The sequence below is a fragment of the Pteronotus mesoamericanus genome, unplaced genomic scaffold (genome assembly GCF_021234165.1).
Source record: "Pteronotus mesoamericanus isolate MK-2021 breed Mesoamerican mustached bat unplaced genomic scaffold, CSHL_Meso_final contig_1018, whole genome shotgun sequence".
In the NCBI taxonomy this organism is placed as follows: Eukaryota; Metazoa; Chordata; class Mammalia; order Chiroptera; family Mormoopidae; genus Pteronotus; species Pteronotus mesoamericanus.
The window spans coordinates 578616-594607 of record NW_026555002.1 but is presented as its reverse complement, the minus strand read 5'-3'; the positions used below and the strand labels follow the sequence as shown (position 1 = coordinate 594607).

At 66.0% G+C, this 15992-nt stretch overlaps 1 protein-coding gene across 1 annotated transcript in view; it reads right to left on the bottom strand.

Moving 5' to 3' along the window:
* Positions 1 to 252: 252 nt before the first annotated feature.
* Positions 253 to 15992, bottom strand: part of PER2 (period circadian regulator 2) — a 33820-nt gene continuing 18080 nt past the window's right edge. Inside the window, exons 9-23 of the mRNA XM_054570945.1 lie at positions 15452 to 15530; positions 13495 to 13601; positions 12802 to 12955; positions 12555 to 12660; positions 11619 to 11744; positions 11110 to 11194; positions 9882 to 10044; positions 9670 to 9794; positions 8802 to 8966; positions 7674 to 7928; positions 4849 to 5690; positions 3724 to 3910; positions 2641 to 2833; positions 1610 to 1760; positions 253 to 590 (exon numbers count right to left, since the gene is read on the bottom strand). Of these exons, the coding sequence (XP_054426920.1) occupies positions 441 to 590; positions 1610 to 1760; positions 2641 to 2833; positions 3724 to 3910; positions 4849 to 5690; positions 7674 to 7928; positions 8802 to 8966; positions 9670 to 9794; positions 9882 to 10044; positions 11110 to 11194; positions 11619 to 11744; positions 12555 to 12660; positions 12802 to 12955; positions 13495 to 13601; positions 15452 to 15530 (2888 nt within the window). The 3' untranslated portion in view covers positions 253 to 440. The remainder of the gene's footprint in view (positions 591 to 1609; positions 1761 to 2640; positions 2834 to 3723; positions 3911 to 4848; positions 5691 to 7673; positions 7929 to 8801; positions 8967 to 9669; positions 9795 to 9881; positions 10045 to 11109; positions 11195 to 11618; positions 11745 to 12554; positions 12661 to 12801; positions 12956 to 13494; positions 13602 to 15451; positions 15531 to 15992) is intronic.

Below are 15992 nucleotides of genomic sequence, written 5' to 3'. Positions count from 1 at the left end.
AGCCCCCGAGAGAGCATGGGATTTGACCCGCACACGCACCCCCGGGAGGGCCCGAAGGCTGGGGCCCTCAGCCGGAAGGCGCGGCGCCACCCGGAGGCTCAGCGCGGTCCAAGGACCCCTGCGAGTGCTCGGTGGACCTCCCGGCCCTCGCGAAGGTGGGTTCAGTCTTTCTTGGGTCGTTTCACAGCAAAACCTCTTCCCCGTCCCCCAAAGTCCACATTTATTTTTAAATATGCAAATGTATGTCTCTCCAAACCCCTCCCACCCTCCACAGTTTTAAGTCACCTCTTCAAAACACTGGTTTTTGGGTTTTTTTTCCTCTAAAACGAACAACAACAAAAATATGTCTGTCCATCTCCTTAGGAACCGGTGCGAAGCCGTTCCCTTCCACTGGCCTGGGCTGCAGACCGCCGGCTGTCGGGCGGGCCGGGGCGCGGGGGTTACGTCTGCCCCTCGTTTCTGTGGCTCAGGGCGGGTCCGTGTTCCTTTTCTTGGGGGTCTGTGGCTTCGCTGAGCGCCAGGGCAGGACTGTCTTCCTCGTACGGCATGCAAAAGTTGTCCTGTCCCTTGTTTTCACAGTAAACACATTCCTGAACAGAAAAGAACGTGAAGTCAGTAACAAAAATGAGATCTTCATTACAGAATTGCCGTTCACACTGCGTGACGTACAGGGGACGGGGTGGGAGCCGTGGGGCCACTGGAGGAGGGCGCCCCTCCGCCGAGGGACCCCCCTGCGGTGGGAGGCGGCCACCCTGCTCCCTGAGGCCCCCATGCCCGCCTCCCCTGGGGAGCGGTGGCTTTGCACAGGCTCCGCCTCCATTCCCAGCTCCGCCTCCCTCTGCCCGCGGGACCTGGAGCTCAGTGACCAGCCTTGGTTTCCTCCTCTGTGAGGTGGGATCTCAACAACGTAATGAGGCCGGAAGGCTCTCCGGGGAGGGACTCATCCCTGCCGCTGCCGAGGTCGGGCTGTGCAGGACGGGCAGGGACAGGAATGGCAGCGCTTCGGAGGCTGGGGGACACTGGGGCCCGACAGGAGCGATGGGAGTGGGGGCCCGGCCGGGCTGCAGGCAGGTGTTCAAAACATTTTTTAAAATGGATTTGAGAGGGAGGGAGGGAAGGAGGGAGGGAGCGAGACATCAACGTGTTGCTCCACGAATTGATGCATTCACTGGTTGCGTCTCGTACACGCCCTGGCCGGGGCGAACCCGCCACCTTGGCGCCTCAGGAAGGAACAGAGGCAGAAGGGACAGCTGGGGAGGGGCAGGCAGGAAGAGCGGGAACTCGACGTTGCTACTGTTACTGAACGTCTGCATGGATGTTGAGGGTTTACGGTGGTGGAAGTGTTCTTTTTTTAATAGAAAATAGAACTGAAGGAAAGAAAAATTCTGACTTTAGCACACACACGAGGTCAGACGTTCAGACGGCCTTTTGGGGAGCGAGGGAAGCAGCGCTCTGGGGCAGCCGGCAGCGCTGGGGCACCCCTTTCGCTTTCTCAACAAAGCTTTCACTGGGGAGCGTTAATTCACGGACCAGCCGAAAGCAGAGCGCTGGGGGCGCCCACACAGCCCGGCGGGCGCTGGCAGAGAGGAAGGCGGGCGGGCGAGCTTACCGCCACGTCCACGGCCTCGGGCAGGCCGCCCACCCGCACCCACGGGTGCACCTCCTGCAGCTCCTGCTTCTGCCCCTCGGTGAAGCGGGGCTGCAGCCTCTGCAGCAGCTGCAGCTTCTCTCTGTCCGCCTTCAGGACGGCCTCCAGGCTCCTGCCAGCATGGGGAGAAGCGGTGAGCTTGCGGACGGCTTAGGGTTGCCCGTTTTCTCTTTTTAAAGTGCACTCTCCCTTTCTTTCAGCATTAATAATGGAATTTAGGTGATTTTGTTTTATGCAAATTTTCTTCTCATTTAAAAAAGGTCACCTGTTTAAGGTAACTGAACATCCCTAGTCATAACCGTGGTTATTCTACGAAAATGACAACGCAAGTCACGATTTTACTTCTGTTTTAAGTAACACACGGGAGCTGGGCGTCCGCAGATGCTGGTTCTGCACAGGGCGATGAGCCTGGAAGGTGCCTACCATGAGGCGGTGGGGACACGACCTTCCCTTGCCTCCTGCCCACGCTGGTCCACTGCCCCCACCCCGCCCAGCCCAGAGGCCTGGCTGTCCCGCCTCGGGGCGGCACTCCGCAGGGGCAGAGACGCTGCCTGTTCTTGGAGCAGCCTGACAGGGAGTCACAGCTGGGACACAGACCGCATTCACCGCCGAGCAGCCCGTGGCCCTGGCTGGCTGCCCACCTCGGCCCCTGCTTTCTGCGTCTCCAAGACACGCCCCCCATACACCCCCCCGCCCCGGGCCACGGGGCAAGAGAGCTGGAGGGATGAGGCCGGCACACACGCTTCGCCAACGCCGCGTGCGGCCCCTGGGGTGGGTCGCCAGGAGCCTGCCTCCCTCGCGGCCGTGGCAGGTCGCGCTGCAGGGCTCTGCGGGCCCAAGGGGCCATCAGAGGGCACGGGCTCCCCGCCCGCGGCACTGGCTCCCTCCGCGGGGCTCTCAGGGGGACGCCCGCCGTCCACCCCCCGCACCCGGTGTCTTGTGGGGGGGCTCCTTCACCGCACCCCCCCCCCCGAGAAAGGCCAGGCGGCTACCGGGAGGGCAGCTGGTACGTCATCATGACGCCGTCGTCCGCGTCGGCCAGCAGCAGCCAGACAGGGTCCCGGAGGGCTCCCTTGATGAAGTGCTCGCGCTCCTCCGCCTCGGCCTGAGCCTTGGCTTTGCGGCTGTCCTCCGAGGAGTCAATGCTTCCAAAATACTTGCTGGTGTGGCTCGTGTTACTGCTGCCTTTAAACACACAGGGTGGCAGGTCGGACCTCGAACGCCACGCTTGACTGCGCGGGGCGGGTGAGGGACATGGGCCGGCTTAGGGGGCCGAGAGGCTTGTCTGGAGGCAGGCGCCTGTGCCGCCGGGGTCCCCCTGCCCCACCAGTGCTCAGACTGCCTGGGCCAAGAACATGGGACACCAGCCAGCGCTGTGGAGGCGCCTCTCCTGGGGCGGCCGGAGCAGCCCTGGCAGAGCCAGGCAGAGGCGACGGCCCCTTCGCTGGTGCTTAGCCCCTCACCGAGCCAGGCCACAGAGAAGTGGGTTTGGGCTCCGTTAGCGGAGGCCACCGGCCCGAGCGTGTCCCAGAGACCCTGGCGGGGTGGGGGGGAGCGGGGGGAGTGGCAAGGCCAGCGAGGGCAGGAGGGGCAGGCGCGCATTCGAAATGATGGGGCCCTGGAGTGCGGGGAGGGCACGTGCCAGTGCAGCGGGTCTGGGCCACGCTGAACTGTCCGGTGGGCAAAGTGCACGACCCAGACCCGGGGCTCACCCAGGGGAAGTGACTCAGGACGGGGAGCTCTGACCGGCCCCCCTGGCGCACCAGGGCACGAGGCCCGCGTGGCCCTACACGGATGCGAGCAGGCGAGAGGGAGGGCTCGACTGGGGAGGCCCCGCCCCCGCTGCCCAGACGGAGCACCGCCTGCCTGCCCGTGCGAACCGCTGTGGGCTCTGAGCGCCGCGGGGGCCTGAGGGCCTGCCTGCGCCTCCCGCGGGGCCACCAGCCGGGCCCCACTGTGCGGGAGAAGCAGGGGCTGCCCAGGGCCCCGCGGGGGAGTCTCCCAAACGAGCCAGGACCCCAGCAGCCTGAACAGGCCCCCGCCCCCCCACGCTGGCTCCCAGGCCATCCACAGACCTGTCCCGCTCCCGGAGGCGCCGCAGCCCAGCGAGCTGGAGCCCAGGGAGTCGGAGGCGGCGGAGGCCCCGCTCCTCGACGGGGCCGACCCTTCGGCGGAGCAGAGGTCCTCGCGCAGCAGGAGGTCGATCAGGTCGCTGGACGTGGAGAGGGCGTCGCTGTTCTGGGCGTCCGGGGGCTCCTCGCGCTTCAGGGACAGGGGAGATGCCAAGCGGGACCCGTCAGCACCCAGATCCGGGGCGGCCGCCTGCATGGGGTGCTCAGGGCGGCGTGGGCGCCCTCCTCAGACCTCCCTCTGGCCGCGCGGACCGGCCATGGGCAGTGGACTGCAGCGAGAGGCCACCCCCTTCAGCTGCATTTGGGAGACGGTGACTCTTGGGTCCCTGGGGAGGGGGGCTCAGGCCTGTTCCTCCAGCGCAGCAGACGTGGGGGCAGGACACACCACCACGTACCCGAGCTGCTCCTCGGTGGCAGGGCCCTGGCTCCCCGGCCCCGGGAGCCCCCTGACCCTCTGGACTTGGAACTGGGCCTGTAAGGCCTGACCCCAGAAAAGCGAGTAGGGAGAGTGGCCGACACACTGGGAGGCCAGCTCTGTTTCCTGGGCCCGCGCTCTCCAGGGGCACAGGCAGGGGGCACGCCCACGCCTTCCGTGCAGCAGCTCAGGCGCCGCCCAGCTGGGCGGTCAGCGCGCGAAGCCCACAGGACACTAGAGTCCCACGAACAGAGCAGCAGCGCCATGCCGGGGCCCTGGGCGCGCGGGAGGACAGCGGCCGGCCTGCTTTCAGAGCCCCCGCCGTGTCCCGTGAGGACCCCTGCCCCCACCCTGACCTCCAAGGAGCTGAGTGCTGGCATTTAGCCCGACTGAGCTTTGTGCCCATGGCTTTCGTGCAAAACCTCGAGGCCCGTGACGAGTCACCCAGTCGTCCGGGCCCCCCGGACCTCGCAGTTGCCATCAGACAGCCGACCTTCCTTCGTCCGGCTCCCCTGCCAGCCAGAGCCCCCCCACCCCAGTCCGCTCTGACAGGGCCCTTTAACTGGGAAACACTGATCAGGTATTTGGTCAAACTGGAAAGCCCCGTGGGGCCCTCCGTGGACAGAACACGCACGTCTGAGACAAAGACCTACCGTGACGGCTGTGGGCCCGCCTGCGGTGGAGAAGGAGCAGCAGGGAATCCTCACGGTCGGCGGTGCCGCTGGCGGCCAGTCCCAGGACGTGCCCGGCTTGCAGTCCGGCGCGGCCCCCGCGGCCCCGGCACTGCCCTCGGGGGCCTCCTCCAGCTGCAGCAGGTTGAGCTGCAGAGGGGAGCTGCCGCGCGACTGGAAGAGGGGCGGGGAGGCCCGGCCCGAGGGCCCGGTGGCCGACGGCGGAGTGGCCGGGGTGGCCACGCGTGACACCGGGGGCCCCCGCTCTGCCCGAGGACAGGCGCAGGGCTGCTTGTGCGGCGAGGTCCGACCAGGGAGCTCGGGATGCGAGGCAGGGACCATCTGGCTGGGGAGGAAGGCCGGCGGCAGGCTCGGCGCCACGGGGGCGAACGGGTAGCTGGGTATCACCAAGGCCATGACCGGGGCCAGGGGGGCAGCGAACGGCGGTGGCTGGACCGCAAACTCGTGCGGGGTGTCCGTGGGCATGGTGGGCACCGCGAAGCTGGCGTGGGGCTCCAGAGGTGCCGCCGCCACCGCCCCTGGCGCCGCTGGCACAATCCCGGGCGCTGGGAACACGGGCAGGGAGTAGGCTGGCACGGCGCTGGGGAAGGGCATCGCGGGGCAGCTGGACTGGGACGTGTCCGACGGCGACCAGGCTGTGGCGTTCAGGCCCACCAGCGGGGGCCGGTGGGGCGCGGGCCCCCCGGACCCCGTGCTCTCGGAGGAGTCCCGTGGCTTGGCCCGTTTGGACTTCAGCTTTCTGTTCTTCCCGGTTTTTTTCCATGATGAGTCTATTCCAGACGTGTTTCTCAGCCCAGGAGCAGCTGCAGTGACGGAAAAACAGGCAGCGTTGAAAATGTAAATGTTTACACGGTTCCTACTCCGTCAGTTCTCAGAGACTCAGGCAACCTCAAACGCTTGAAAGCACCTACTAGTTCAACAGTCCCACATCCCCAAACGTCAGCCTGGGGACCATCAGGTACACCATACGGTCGCCCTGACCCTCAGTGCTAGGAGAAAAATCAAGGCAAAATGTTACCTGGTTGATTGAATCAGGCTTTAGGAAATCTGATTCAATCAATTTAAAGGATCACTGTTAATTGCAAAATCACAACTTACTTTCTTCTGCAGTTAAAATGCCTTTTTTTTTTTTTTTTTACTAAATAACGGTGGTGATAAGTGATATCAAAGATGTCTTGTTTGTCCAAAGAAAGTTAAAAAGCTGGCAATTCTATGCTGTCCCCCAACACTGGCTTGTGGAACCTGAGGCCATCGAAGCCCATCGGTCAATTTTACGAGCTTCCCACTGCGGGTCCCCACAGAGCTGCTCCCTGTCCCGCCCGTTGGATGGAGCCTGTGCTGCCTCCACCCCAGGGCCGCTTCGAGGGGCACAGTGGGGACTGGCCCTTAGAACCGAAGTCTGCCTCTCCGATGACAAGTGGCTGAGATGAGCCTTCTTTAGGAGGCTGGCAGGCCTCACCCGGTACCCGAAGGGACTCTGGGCACGTCCCCACGCCTCCCCAGCCTGGGCCAGCACCCGGATACTATCGGCAGGGGCGGAGGCCCTGCCGAGCCTGGGAGGGTGGGCGATAGGGTGGGCCCCAGGAGAGGGTCTCCCCTCACCGCACCCAGAGGACTCGGGGCTCCCGGGGCAGGCAGGGGGCGCACCTGCCACCTGTGCCGGGGGCTCCTCGCCTTCGCTACAGGCTGAAGGCGCGTGGGCCAGCCAGGGGCAAGCTGCTGAGAGGGTGGCGGCGTTGTGACTCAGACTCTCTGGCAGGTGTCCTTCCCGTGAGAGGTCTGTCCCCTGGTGGCACCGGTGGCCAGGGCCCTGGGCTCCTGGGACAGCAGCCAGGGTCTGGGCAGTCCGCGCCCAAGCGGGCAAGGCGCTGGGACTCTGCATCAGGCCAGGTCCACTGGGTGGGTCCGCCCCGGGCTGGGGTGACGCCCTTTTGTGATTCCCTCAGAGGTGCCCTTGGGCCGGGCAGCAGCCCCGGGCCCAGGAGTAGGAGGGCGCCGGCCTCTCTCACTGGGCGGACGCTCGCTTCGCGGCGTCTGCCCCGAGACCCAGCGGAGCCAGGTCCTGTGCTGTGTGTCCCGGGCTCACCAGCCCTGACCTGCGGCCCTGGGAGTCCAGAGAATAGGGGGTGCCTCTGATCAGCCCCGTCTGTCCACGAGGCCTGCGAGGGTGGTTGGGGGTTGGGAGCCAGGCTCGCGGACCAGAAAAGGGGCACAGAAGCTGGTCTAGGCGCTCTCGTCCCTTGCCCGTCACCCACCCGGCGGCTCTCCACCTAAGGGGCCGCCTCGCGCCCCCACCAGCTCTGCGTGGCTCTGGGGGCTGCAGCCCAGCACCGAGTCAGCCCGGGCTCCCTCCTTCCTTGGGACCGGCACCAAACACCCTCGCGGTGCCATGCTCACTGTCTTCGCGGCATGTTAGCTGGGGCCTGCCTGCACCTCTGGGAGCTCTGTCTGGGTGGCCCGTGGGCCGGGGTCCCCTGCCCCGCACAGCCGCCCTGGCAGGAAGCGTCTGGGGAGGGGGCACTGCAGCCGCCCTCTGCGCACCCCACAGGGCTCGCCTGCCGGCACCGGTTGCCGCTATTTAAAGCGCCGTTCCCTTGGGACCGTGAGATGGCAGCCTGGAGATCGGTCCCTGGAAACAGCATCTCCAGCAAAGTCCCCACAGCTGTCCAACAAACTCAGGCGTCCTGAACCGGGGACACGCCACACCTTGAAAGCCGCACTGCACTCGGCACTGCTGAGAATGATTTTTTTTTTACTTCACATTTAATTCAGGTACCACCACCTACCTCTGTCGCTCGCCTGCCCCCTGGACCTTTCGTGCAAGTAGTAATGGCAGCGCGACTGGAGAACGTTGAGTTTCCTTGTCTCCTTGAACTTGAGCAGGAAGTTCTGCTCCTCCTTCTGCGTGTGGGCGGCCAGCACCTCCTTGGTGAGGCCCAGCCTCCTGAAGGGCTCCTTCTCCGGGCCGAGGCCGCAGGGGGCGGCAGGGCCCGCCAGGCAGTCCAGGGACTCGGGCCCACTCGCGGGGTCTTCCGCCATCTCTGGGGGAGGGGATGCAGACCGCGCGTCAGCAAGGGCCTGTGCGTTTGAGAGCAGCTGACGAACCCCAGGCTGAGACCCCCGACAACGAGCTCCTGCACGACGCCCCCAGCCCCCATGGGGCGGCGCCCGCGGCGCAGAGTCCCGGCAGGAGGCAAGCAGCAGCGACAGCCACAGCCCCCGCCCGGGGCGCTGGCGCCGGCCTCTGACGTCCTCGGCTCTTGGAGCACAACAGGCTGAGGCTGGGGCACCCCCCTCCAGGGCCGCGGTGTGACAGCGGGGTCACCTGGATCTGGGGGCACAGCTGGGACGGGGCAGGTGGGTGCAACGACTGTCCTGGCCGGTGGCTGGGCACTGACGACGACGTGCACCCTCTTCCTTGTCGGCTGCCTCTTCCAGGCAAAGCAAACTCAGGACCTCACTGCGGGGCACCCGGGCGGAGCCGCTGCGCAGACCTGTCCGGCTCCTTCCTGCCCTCACACGGGGAAGCGGGGACCCTGAAGGGGGAGGCTAGGCCCAGCAAGGCAAGCGGGGAAGGGGACACAAGTCCCCAGGGCTCTCTGGGTCCGGCGCCCAACACAGGGAGAGTTGGGGACCCTGCTCAGTGGGGGAGGCCGGGGCCCAGCACCACCACAGCCCTGCACGTATTTACACCTGAGCAGACAACGGCCAGCAGGTGGCGCCAGAGCACACCGGGCCCAGGACAGGTGGGCCCCGCCCTGCCCTGCGCTTCCTGGGTCCCCCTTCCTGAGCTGCACTAGGTTTCCCTGCGCTTGCCTCAAGGGAAAAAAAAACCTAAGGTGGCAGCCAAAGCGTCCCATTTCACTGTGAAAACCGGACGGCTCCCCACACCACCCAAGGGCCAGGCGGCGTACCGAGCTCAGGCTGCGGCTTCTTGTCGCCCACGTGCACGATGGTGCTGCTGTAGCTGCACTGGCTGGTGAGGGACACCACGCTCTCCGCCTTGCCCGGCAGGGTCAGCGAGGGCAAGTGCGCGCTGACGTCCGCGTGCCTGTTCACCCTGGGGGCCACCGCTGCCTCTGCAAGAGAGCGTGGAGGGAGCACAGATGCAGTGAAAACGGAGCCCCTGCAGAGGAACGCGGCAAACTGCCGGGTCAGCACTGCGGCGACCGTACGGTCTGTGCGCGTCCGGCCCGTGGCGAGCGGTCCGCAGGTGCTTTGTCACCAGGGAAAGAGGGGAAGAGGAAAGCCTGCGGCGGCAGGAACAGCTCGGCGCTCCCGTCCTGGGGCGTCTGGGAGGGGCGGTGGCTTGGCCGGGCAGCGGGGGCTCGGGCCAGGGCCACTGCTGGGAGCCCAGCCCCTCGAAGGCCTGTGGGGGGCCCCCTGCGGGCAGCGCACAGCCTGCCCCTCAGCGTGACTGTGCAGCCGCACATGCTTCCGCCCCGGTCACCCGATATCTGAGTCTGGCGAGGACCGCCAGGGACATGCACGCCTCCGAGCAGCCTGAGACTTAGTCTGACCTGAGCTAATGCTCAGACACCGTGGAAGCAGGCCTGCCAGAAATGACCACCTGGGAGGCCCCCAGGTTCTCAGAGTCCAGAACCGCCATCACTTCCAGCTGGTAAGCTGGTTGCTGACATTTTAGCACTTCGGTCATTTTAAGAAGAGCCTAGAGCCACCTACTGTGTCCCTGAAGCCACTGAGCCAGTAGGAGGGAAGAAGGGGGCTCTCACCTTGGGGGTCCAAGTGAGTCACAACACATCCAACCCCCAAACACGATACCTGCAGGGGGCGGCCCGGGGCTGCCGGTGGCCTTCCGCTTGTCACTGGCCTTCTGCGTGGACGCGTTCCCTGGGGACTCACACTTCCTCTTCAGGGTGGTGGCCTCACTGCAGCTCTCCAGGTACCTGCGGGGAGGGTCACAGGCAGCGTCACATCACGGGCCGAGCCGGGAGGGCGGTGGCCTCCGAGGGGGCGGCGGGAGGCGCCCGCACCTGATGACGCTGTCCAGGCAGCTGATCTGCTGGTAGGAGCCGGCCGGCTGGCTCCTGCAGGCCAGCTCCTCGGGGAAGGCGGCCTTGGGCGGGCTGGCACCTGAGCTGGCCTTCTCCGCGTCCCGGAAGGCTGTGCCCTGAGCAGGGGAACCATTTCGCACGTCTGAAAGAGTGGCAGCAGTGCTTTCAGTTAACACTTGTTTTCCCCAAAGAAACCACTCCATGTATTTCTACCTAAAGGTCAGGCTGGGGGCTCAGACCGCGCATCACAGACACCGAAACCCGGCGGCGGGAGCCACTGTGCCGCCTGAGGAGGGCCCTGAGGCCACGGCTGACGGGCCGGGGCTTGTCGGCACTTGGTCCAGGCTGTCTCCGGGGCCAGGGGAGTGGGAGAGGCCAGTCCTTACTTGAACTCTTGAAACTCAGGGGGCTTTACAGTCAGTTGGTGCCCCTGCCTCTCGGGGGGCCCGCCAGTTCCACCCCAACCTGGCCCGGCGGCGATGGCAGTCCCCACGGCCTCCGGGGTGGCCTGCGGAGGCCCTCCTCTCCCTGCCCTGGCCTGGCGCCCGCACGCTGTTCCAGGGGGCCCCGAGGGCAGGGCCGTGGCCGCCCGTTAGTGCCCTCAGCACCCAGCACGAAGGCAGAAGTGCACTCCTGGCACCCCAAAGGCTAAGCACCCTGGGCAGGGGGGAGCACTGGCCCCAGGATCCCAGGAGAGGCCTCCTGGAAGGGGCGTGGCCTCAGCACAAAGGGTGCGCGAGGGTCCACCAGGCAGGGCAGCTGCCGGGGCGCAGGCATGTGCCTGCGCATGCGTGCCTGGGCAGAAGCCCACACGTGAGGGCGTGCAGGTGTGCCGTGGGAAGACAGGAGCAAACGGCGGTGGGGTGGGCGGCAACCCCCCACCCCATGCTGGTGGGCACCGTCCCCGAGAAGGTGGCCCAGGAGCGCAGCGGGCACTTTCCACGCAGGCAGGGTCGGCTCTGGGTGTCTGCGAGACGGCTGGCAGGGCCCGGGCGCGGCGTGAGCATGGGCTCACCTCTGCGGACGCTCCGGGCCCCGCCGGCTGCGCAGGGAACGGAGCGCAGGGAAAGGAGCGGGCCCTGCTGCCCGCAGGACAGGATGGGGCGGGGACCTGCAGCGATTTAAAAGGGGAGCTCCCGCCCCCCACAGCGCCGGCGGAAACCTTGCCAGAGGACAGCCTTGCTAAGGAAACAAGTAATTGTTTTACCTGTGGCAGATTTTCCCTTCTGTTCTCCAGATTCATCAGAATAATGACTTTTGGTTTTGACCTTGTTACCATTTTTGGAAATTTCCTTGAAGAAAAACAAAGCAAACACATTATTTTCCATCAGACACCAGCCAGCACTTCGGCCCGGCCGCGAGGGCGCTCTCGGGGAGAGGGCTCCTTTTAACACAGAAGGGAGGGGCGTGTGGACGCTGCGTTCCCTCCCTCCCTTCCACTGTGAAAGCTTCCCTTTTCCTTGATTTGCCTGCTTTACGTGCGTCTCACCCAGCACCTGAGCCACAGTGTCAGCTGCCTCAGCTCTCACGGGGAGGTGAAGCGAGTCCCGGGAGCAGAGGCCACAATGAGCCGCCTGAGGCCGCCAGAGCGACCAGCGGGCGCTGTTTCAACGCGCTGGGACTCGCTCGTGCACCACAGATGGGTTCTTGGGGACGGGCCCGGGGGCAGGGACGGCACGGGCATGGGCACAGGGACGGGGACGGGGAGGGACCCACGGCTCTTCGCCGGCGCGCGTCCTCGTGGCCGTTGCTGTCGCTGGAGGAGGTCTGGCTCATGAGGTGCTCGTGGGACCCGTTGCTGCCCAGGCTCCCGTAGCCGCTGGAACCGCTGTGGGGCACAGGCTGCGGGGAGAGCGGATGGGGCCTTGGTCAGGGCGGGCGGCACGGCCGGCACCTGGGGCTGCCCTCCCGCGGCCAGGTTCACAGGGAGGCCACGACCCGCCCGGGGTGCTGCGCGAGGACCAGGTGGCACCATGTTGGCACCCAGGGTCAGGCCGCACTGGGCTCTCGGCCTCCCTCTGCAGCACCAGAGCCCCCGGATCCCAGCTTGTGGGGCGACCCCACTAGGAGGGACTTCATCCTCCTCCCTCCCCGCTCACATGGGACAGGCCGATCTCGGTTCCTTCTGGGGTGTTAGAAACCGAGCCTGAAGCATTTGTTTCCCACAGTCTGCTGACCAGGAAGCAGGCAGCTGCTGGGCCACAGGGCCATGGTGGCCGCACTAACTGTTCGTGAGCACCATGTCCCCGAGGATGGGGGCAGCTGTTCTCAAGTCCCTCCCAGTACCAGTGCAGCGTCCCAGGCTGGAGTGACTTCCATTCAGTGACACGTGGGAGGTCACACCTGGGGTCAGGGCCCAGGACTTGGGGGCTGAGCTGGGGAGCAAGGGTCTGGGTGTGTCCTTTGCCGCCAGCTCAGGACCACAGGCCAGGGACAGACACCCCCAGAGTACGAGGCTGGGGTTGAGGGGGCGGCAGGTGCGCTCACTGTCCGGGCCCAGCATGGACATCACCCAGCGGCTGCACCCAGGGAGAGATGACAGGCCTCAGGGTGCAGGGTGGAGTGGGGGGCAGGGACGGGACCCCAGGACTCAGGGCATCACGTGGCCGCCCACCAGGAGGGGCCGCCACCCTGCAGCAGCCGGACGCCCACCTGCAGCAGCAGCCGGTGGATCTGCTCCGTGAGCTCCTGAGTGCCCGGGTGCAGCGGCTGCTCCTCCGTGCACGGCTGAGCGAACACGTCCTCGTTCAAAGGGCCCCTGTGTGACGTCGGTGGTCAGTCGGGCCGCGCCGCACTTCCCGCGGGGCCCCGCTTCCTCCCCGCAGAGCCCTGGCTGCCCCCCCGCAACTCCCAGCTGTGCCTGAATCTGGGGAGCCGGGGCCGCCCCGGGGGCACTCACACTCTGACCCTGTGCCGCCCGATGATGAAGGAGATCTTCCTGCTCCAGGGGTTGATGAAGCTGGACCAGCTGCTGTCCAGCGTGACGTACTCCCCGTTCCGGGCGCGGAACCGCAGGGGCGAGTAGTCGAAGGGCTGTCCGCCGGCCTGCACAACTGGGAGAGGAGACCGTGTTCGGGGCGGGCAGCAGCCCGGCTTGCGGGAGGGGACAGTCCGGGTGGCCCGAGTGCGCAGCCGCAGCAAAGGCACGCGCTGCCAGCCCCTGCTCCGAGAGGCGGCTCTCAAGCTCCCGTTTTGCTTTTGGTCGCAACAGAGGGTGGTTTCCGGCCGCGTCGCCCACCTCCGGGCGAGGGCTCTGCCAGCTTCACGGGCTCCTCCAAGCAGCGCCTGGGCCTGTGAGGCCTGGGCCTGGGGGCACCTGCAGCGCCTGCTGCCCCGGCCTGGCCACTCGCTCCCTGCCCCAGCGGCCCCTGTGCCCCTCCCCCAACCGCCGGGGACACCAACAGTGAGAGCAAGGCCGTGGACCACAAAGGACCCCGTGGACAGTGCCAGGCCCGGGGCAGGTGTGGGGTGCCCGCCTCCGCGGGCCGCAAGCCGGTCCGACCCGTCTCCCCCGGGCGCCGGGCTCAGGGCGCCCGGGCACGCGCCGGCTTTCGGCGGAGCCTTCAGGAGGGACCAGGAGAAGGGGACCTACTTTTTTTGTGGATGGTGAGCATCAAGGGCCTGTCGCTGGGGTGCAGCTGCAGAAGCACGGGGGTCTCGATCAGGTCCTGAGGTAGGTGGCCCAGGAGGGGGACGGCCCTGCAAGGCAAGCGCGCACGGAGGTCATCGCTGCGGCAGCGCACGGGGACGCGGCCACGGTGCCGCCTCCAAACAGGCAGCAGGCCACCCCCGGAATGGCTGTCCGTCCCCGGGACAGAGGCAGGGCGCGGGTCCCCAAGGATCGGTGCTGGGACGTGGGCTAACGGGGAGCGGCCTGCCGCCCAGCCGGTCAGGGAAAGATGACGCCCCCCTGCGGGCCTGGAGGACAAACCAACGCCCTGCGAGGTCCCGCCCTGCACACGCTGAGGGCCTCGGCTGTGTCTCCTTCCTGAGGGGACTGGTCATAAAAGTGCTTTCTTTTCCTTCTTTTTGGACCCCTCTCTTTCTTGGTTTTGCAAGTTTGGCCAGGAGCGGCCTGGTGCGGTTTTGCTTTTGACAGGCTTCCCCTGCCCCTGGCGACCCGTCTGCACGCCTTCGCCGGCTCAGGAGGGCCTCCCGCTCTAGTCTCACGTACTGTGGCTCCCTGGGTGCGCCATTCTGGCCTGACACCTGCCCTCTGGGCCCACTGGTCTCACGGGAGCTGTTAGCTTCTTTTCTGAGAAATGTTTATGTCCAGCTTCTGCAGAGCCCTCCTGCCTCCACGGGGTCCTGTCCCCACTATTGTCCAGCGCCCTCTGCCAGCTCAGCCGCTCTCCCTCCTTGAAGGGACAGCTCGGCCTTCTTCCGAGCCAGTGTTCTTGGGCCCACACAGATGTTTTCCAAACTCTTCTGCTCACGTGGAAGGCCATTCTCTTTTGAGGGTTAGAACGAGCCCTCCCCCTGCCCCCCGGGGTACGGAATTCTCTCAGGCCTCGTGTTTTCCTTTGGCCGGATGTACAGAATGTTCCTGGTGTTCTCCCAGCTCCAGGCCCGGCAGGGAGGGCGGGGGTAGCAGAGGAGGAAGAAAGGGAAGAGGAAGGAAGGGGGAGGCATAAGAGGGGGAGGAAGAAGAGGAAGTGGGGGAGGAGGAAAAGGAGGAAAACTGGGAGGGGGAGGAACGGCGAAGGGAAGGAGGCAGCACCGAGGTCAGCTGTGCGGACTGTGGGCCCGGAGCTTTCCGTCCCCGCCCCCGCCCGCCCCAGGTGGTCAGCAGCAAGCACCTGAGCAGCCCGGAGCTGGAGGCTGCTGGGCCTTGGCGGCCTGAGAGCAGACCTTCCCCAGGAGGCCCCGCGGCCTGCGCCCAGGGGTGGGCAGTGGGGAGGGCCTGACTCCCAACAGTGTCTGTGGAGGCGACCGTGGCCTGTTTCGGGGAGCTCGGCTTGCTGGTGCCGCTCAGTCTGCTTCCTGCTTCCCGGGTATCACCTGAGTGCACCCCGCCCCCACTGCAGCCGGAGCCTGGGGCGTTTTCTGCCCCCCTGTGTCTGTGCGAGGGGAGCCGGGGAGGCAGGGCCCACGCAGGCCAACGAGCCCAGAACCCCTGTCAGGCGCCCACACTCGGGCGGCTGAGGCACCCCGGCCGACGCCCGCGTGGGCAGCCGTTCCCGGCATGTCCGGCGTCCGGCCCCGCCTGCACCAGGGTTTGGCTCTGTCCGACACTGAAATGAGTCTGAACGCAGCTCCTGGGCGAGCGTCCCTTTGGCAGGCCCGCGCCTCGGGGGCTCTCAGCGCTGCCTGGACAGGCTCGGGCGTGGCCGCGGATCCACAAGCAACACGCAGGCTCGGCTCAGCTCAGCGCCTTCGACATCGAAACCGTGCTGGTTCACTGAGCCTCCTCAGTCCTGAGGTGGCTACTAAGACAGCGCGGGGCACTGAGGGCCTCGTGAGGGGCCCGCGGGCCTGAGGACGCAGCGCGGCTTCTGAGACAGGCGCGCGAAGCGCGTGGGCAGCAGGGACAGCACCACGGGGCTTACCTTTCGTCCACGTCCTGGAACAAACAATTGGGTGTATGTGTGGTCGTAAAAATTCTCTTTTCCGGAGGAATTCTAGGGGCTGAAAGAATAGAATTTTGTTCAAATGTCTCATCCTGAGACATGCACACGCAACGCAATTACACGACAACTCCTAGAAACCCCCTGGCTTCTGAGTGACGGGGGCCAAACAGAGGGCAAGTGGGCTCAGCCGCAGCCAGAGGCCCCCGGCCGGCTGCCCTGCCCCCGCGGACCAGCCCGTCGGGAGGCCAGGCGGCCTGTGCGCTGAGCTGTACACCGACCGCCGACGCACTGGCTTCCCCGGGACTCCGGCTGCCGGGCTGCCGCCAGCCACGCTTTTCAAGATCCAACAAGATGAACTGAACAAAATCTTTTTTAAAACTGAGTTAAGCATTTGGACTCAATCTTCTCAGCAAACGTCACCGTATCGGGACTTCACAGTCCCCGAGGTGGGCAAAGGTAACGTGCAGAGAGGAGTTCGTGTATCCAGAACTTTTCTCAACTTCCAAACTCATGGGCAAAA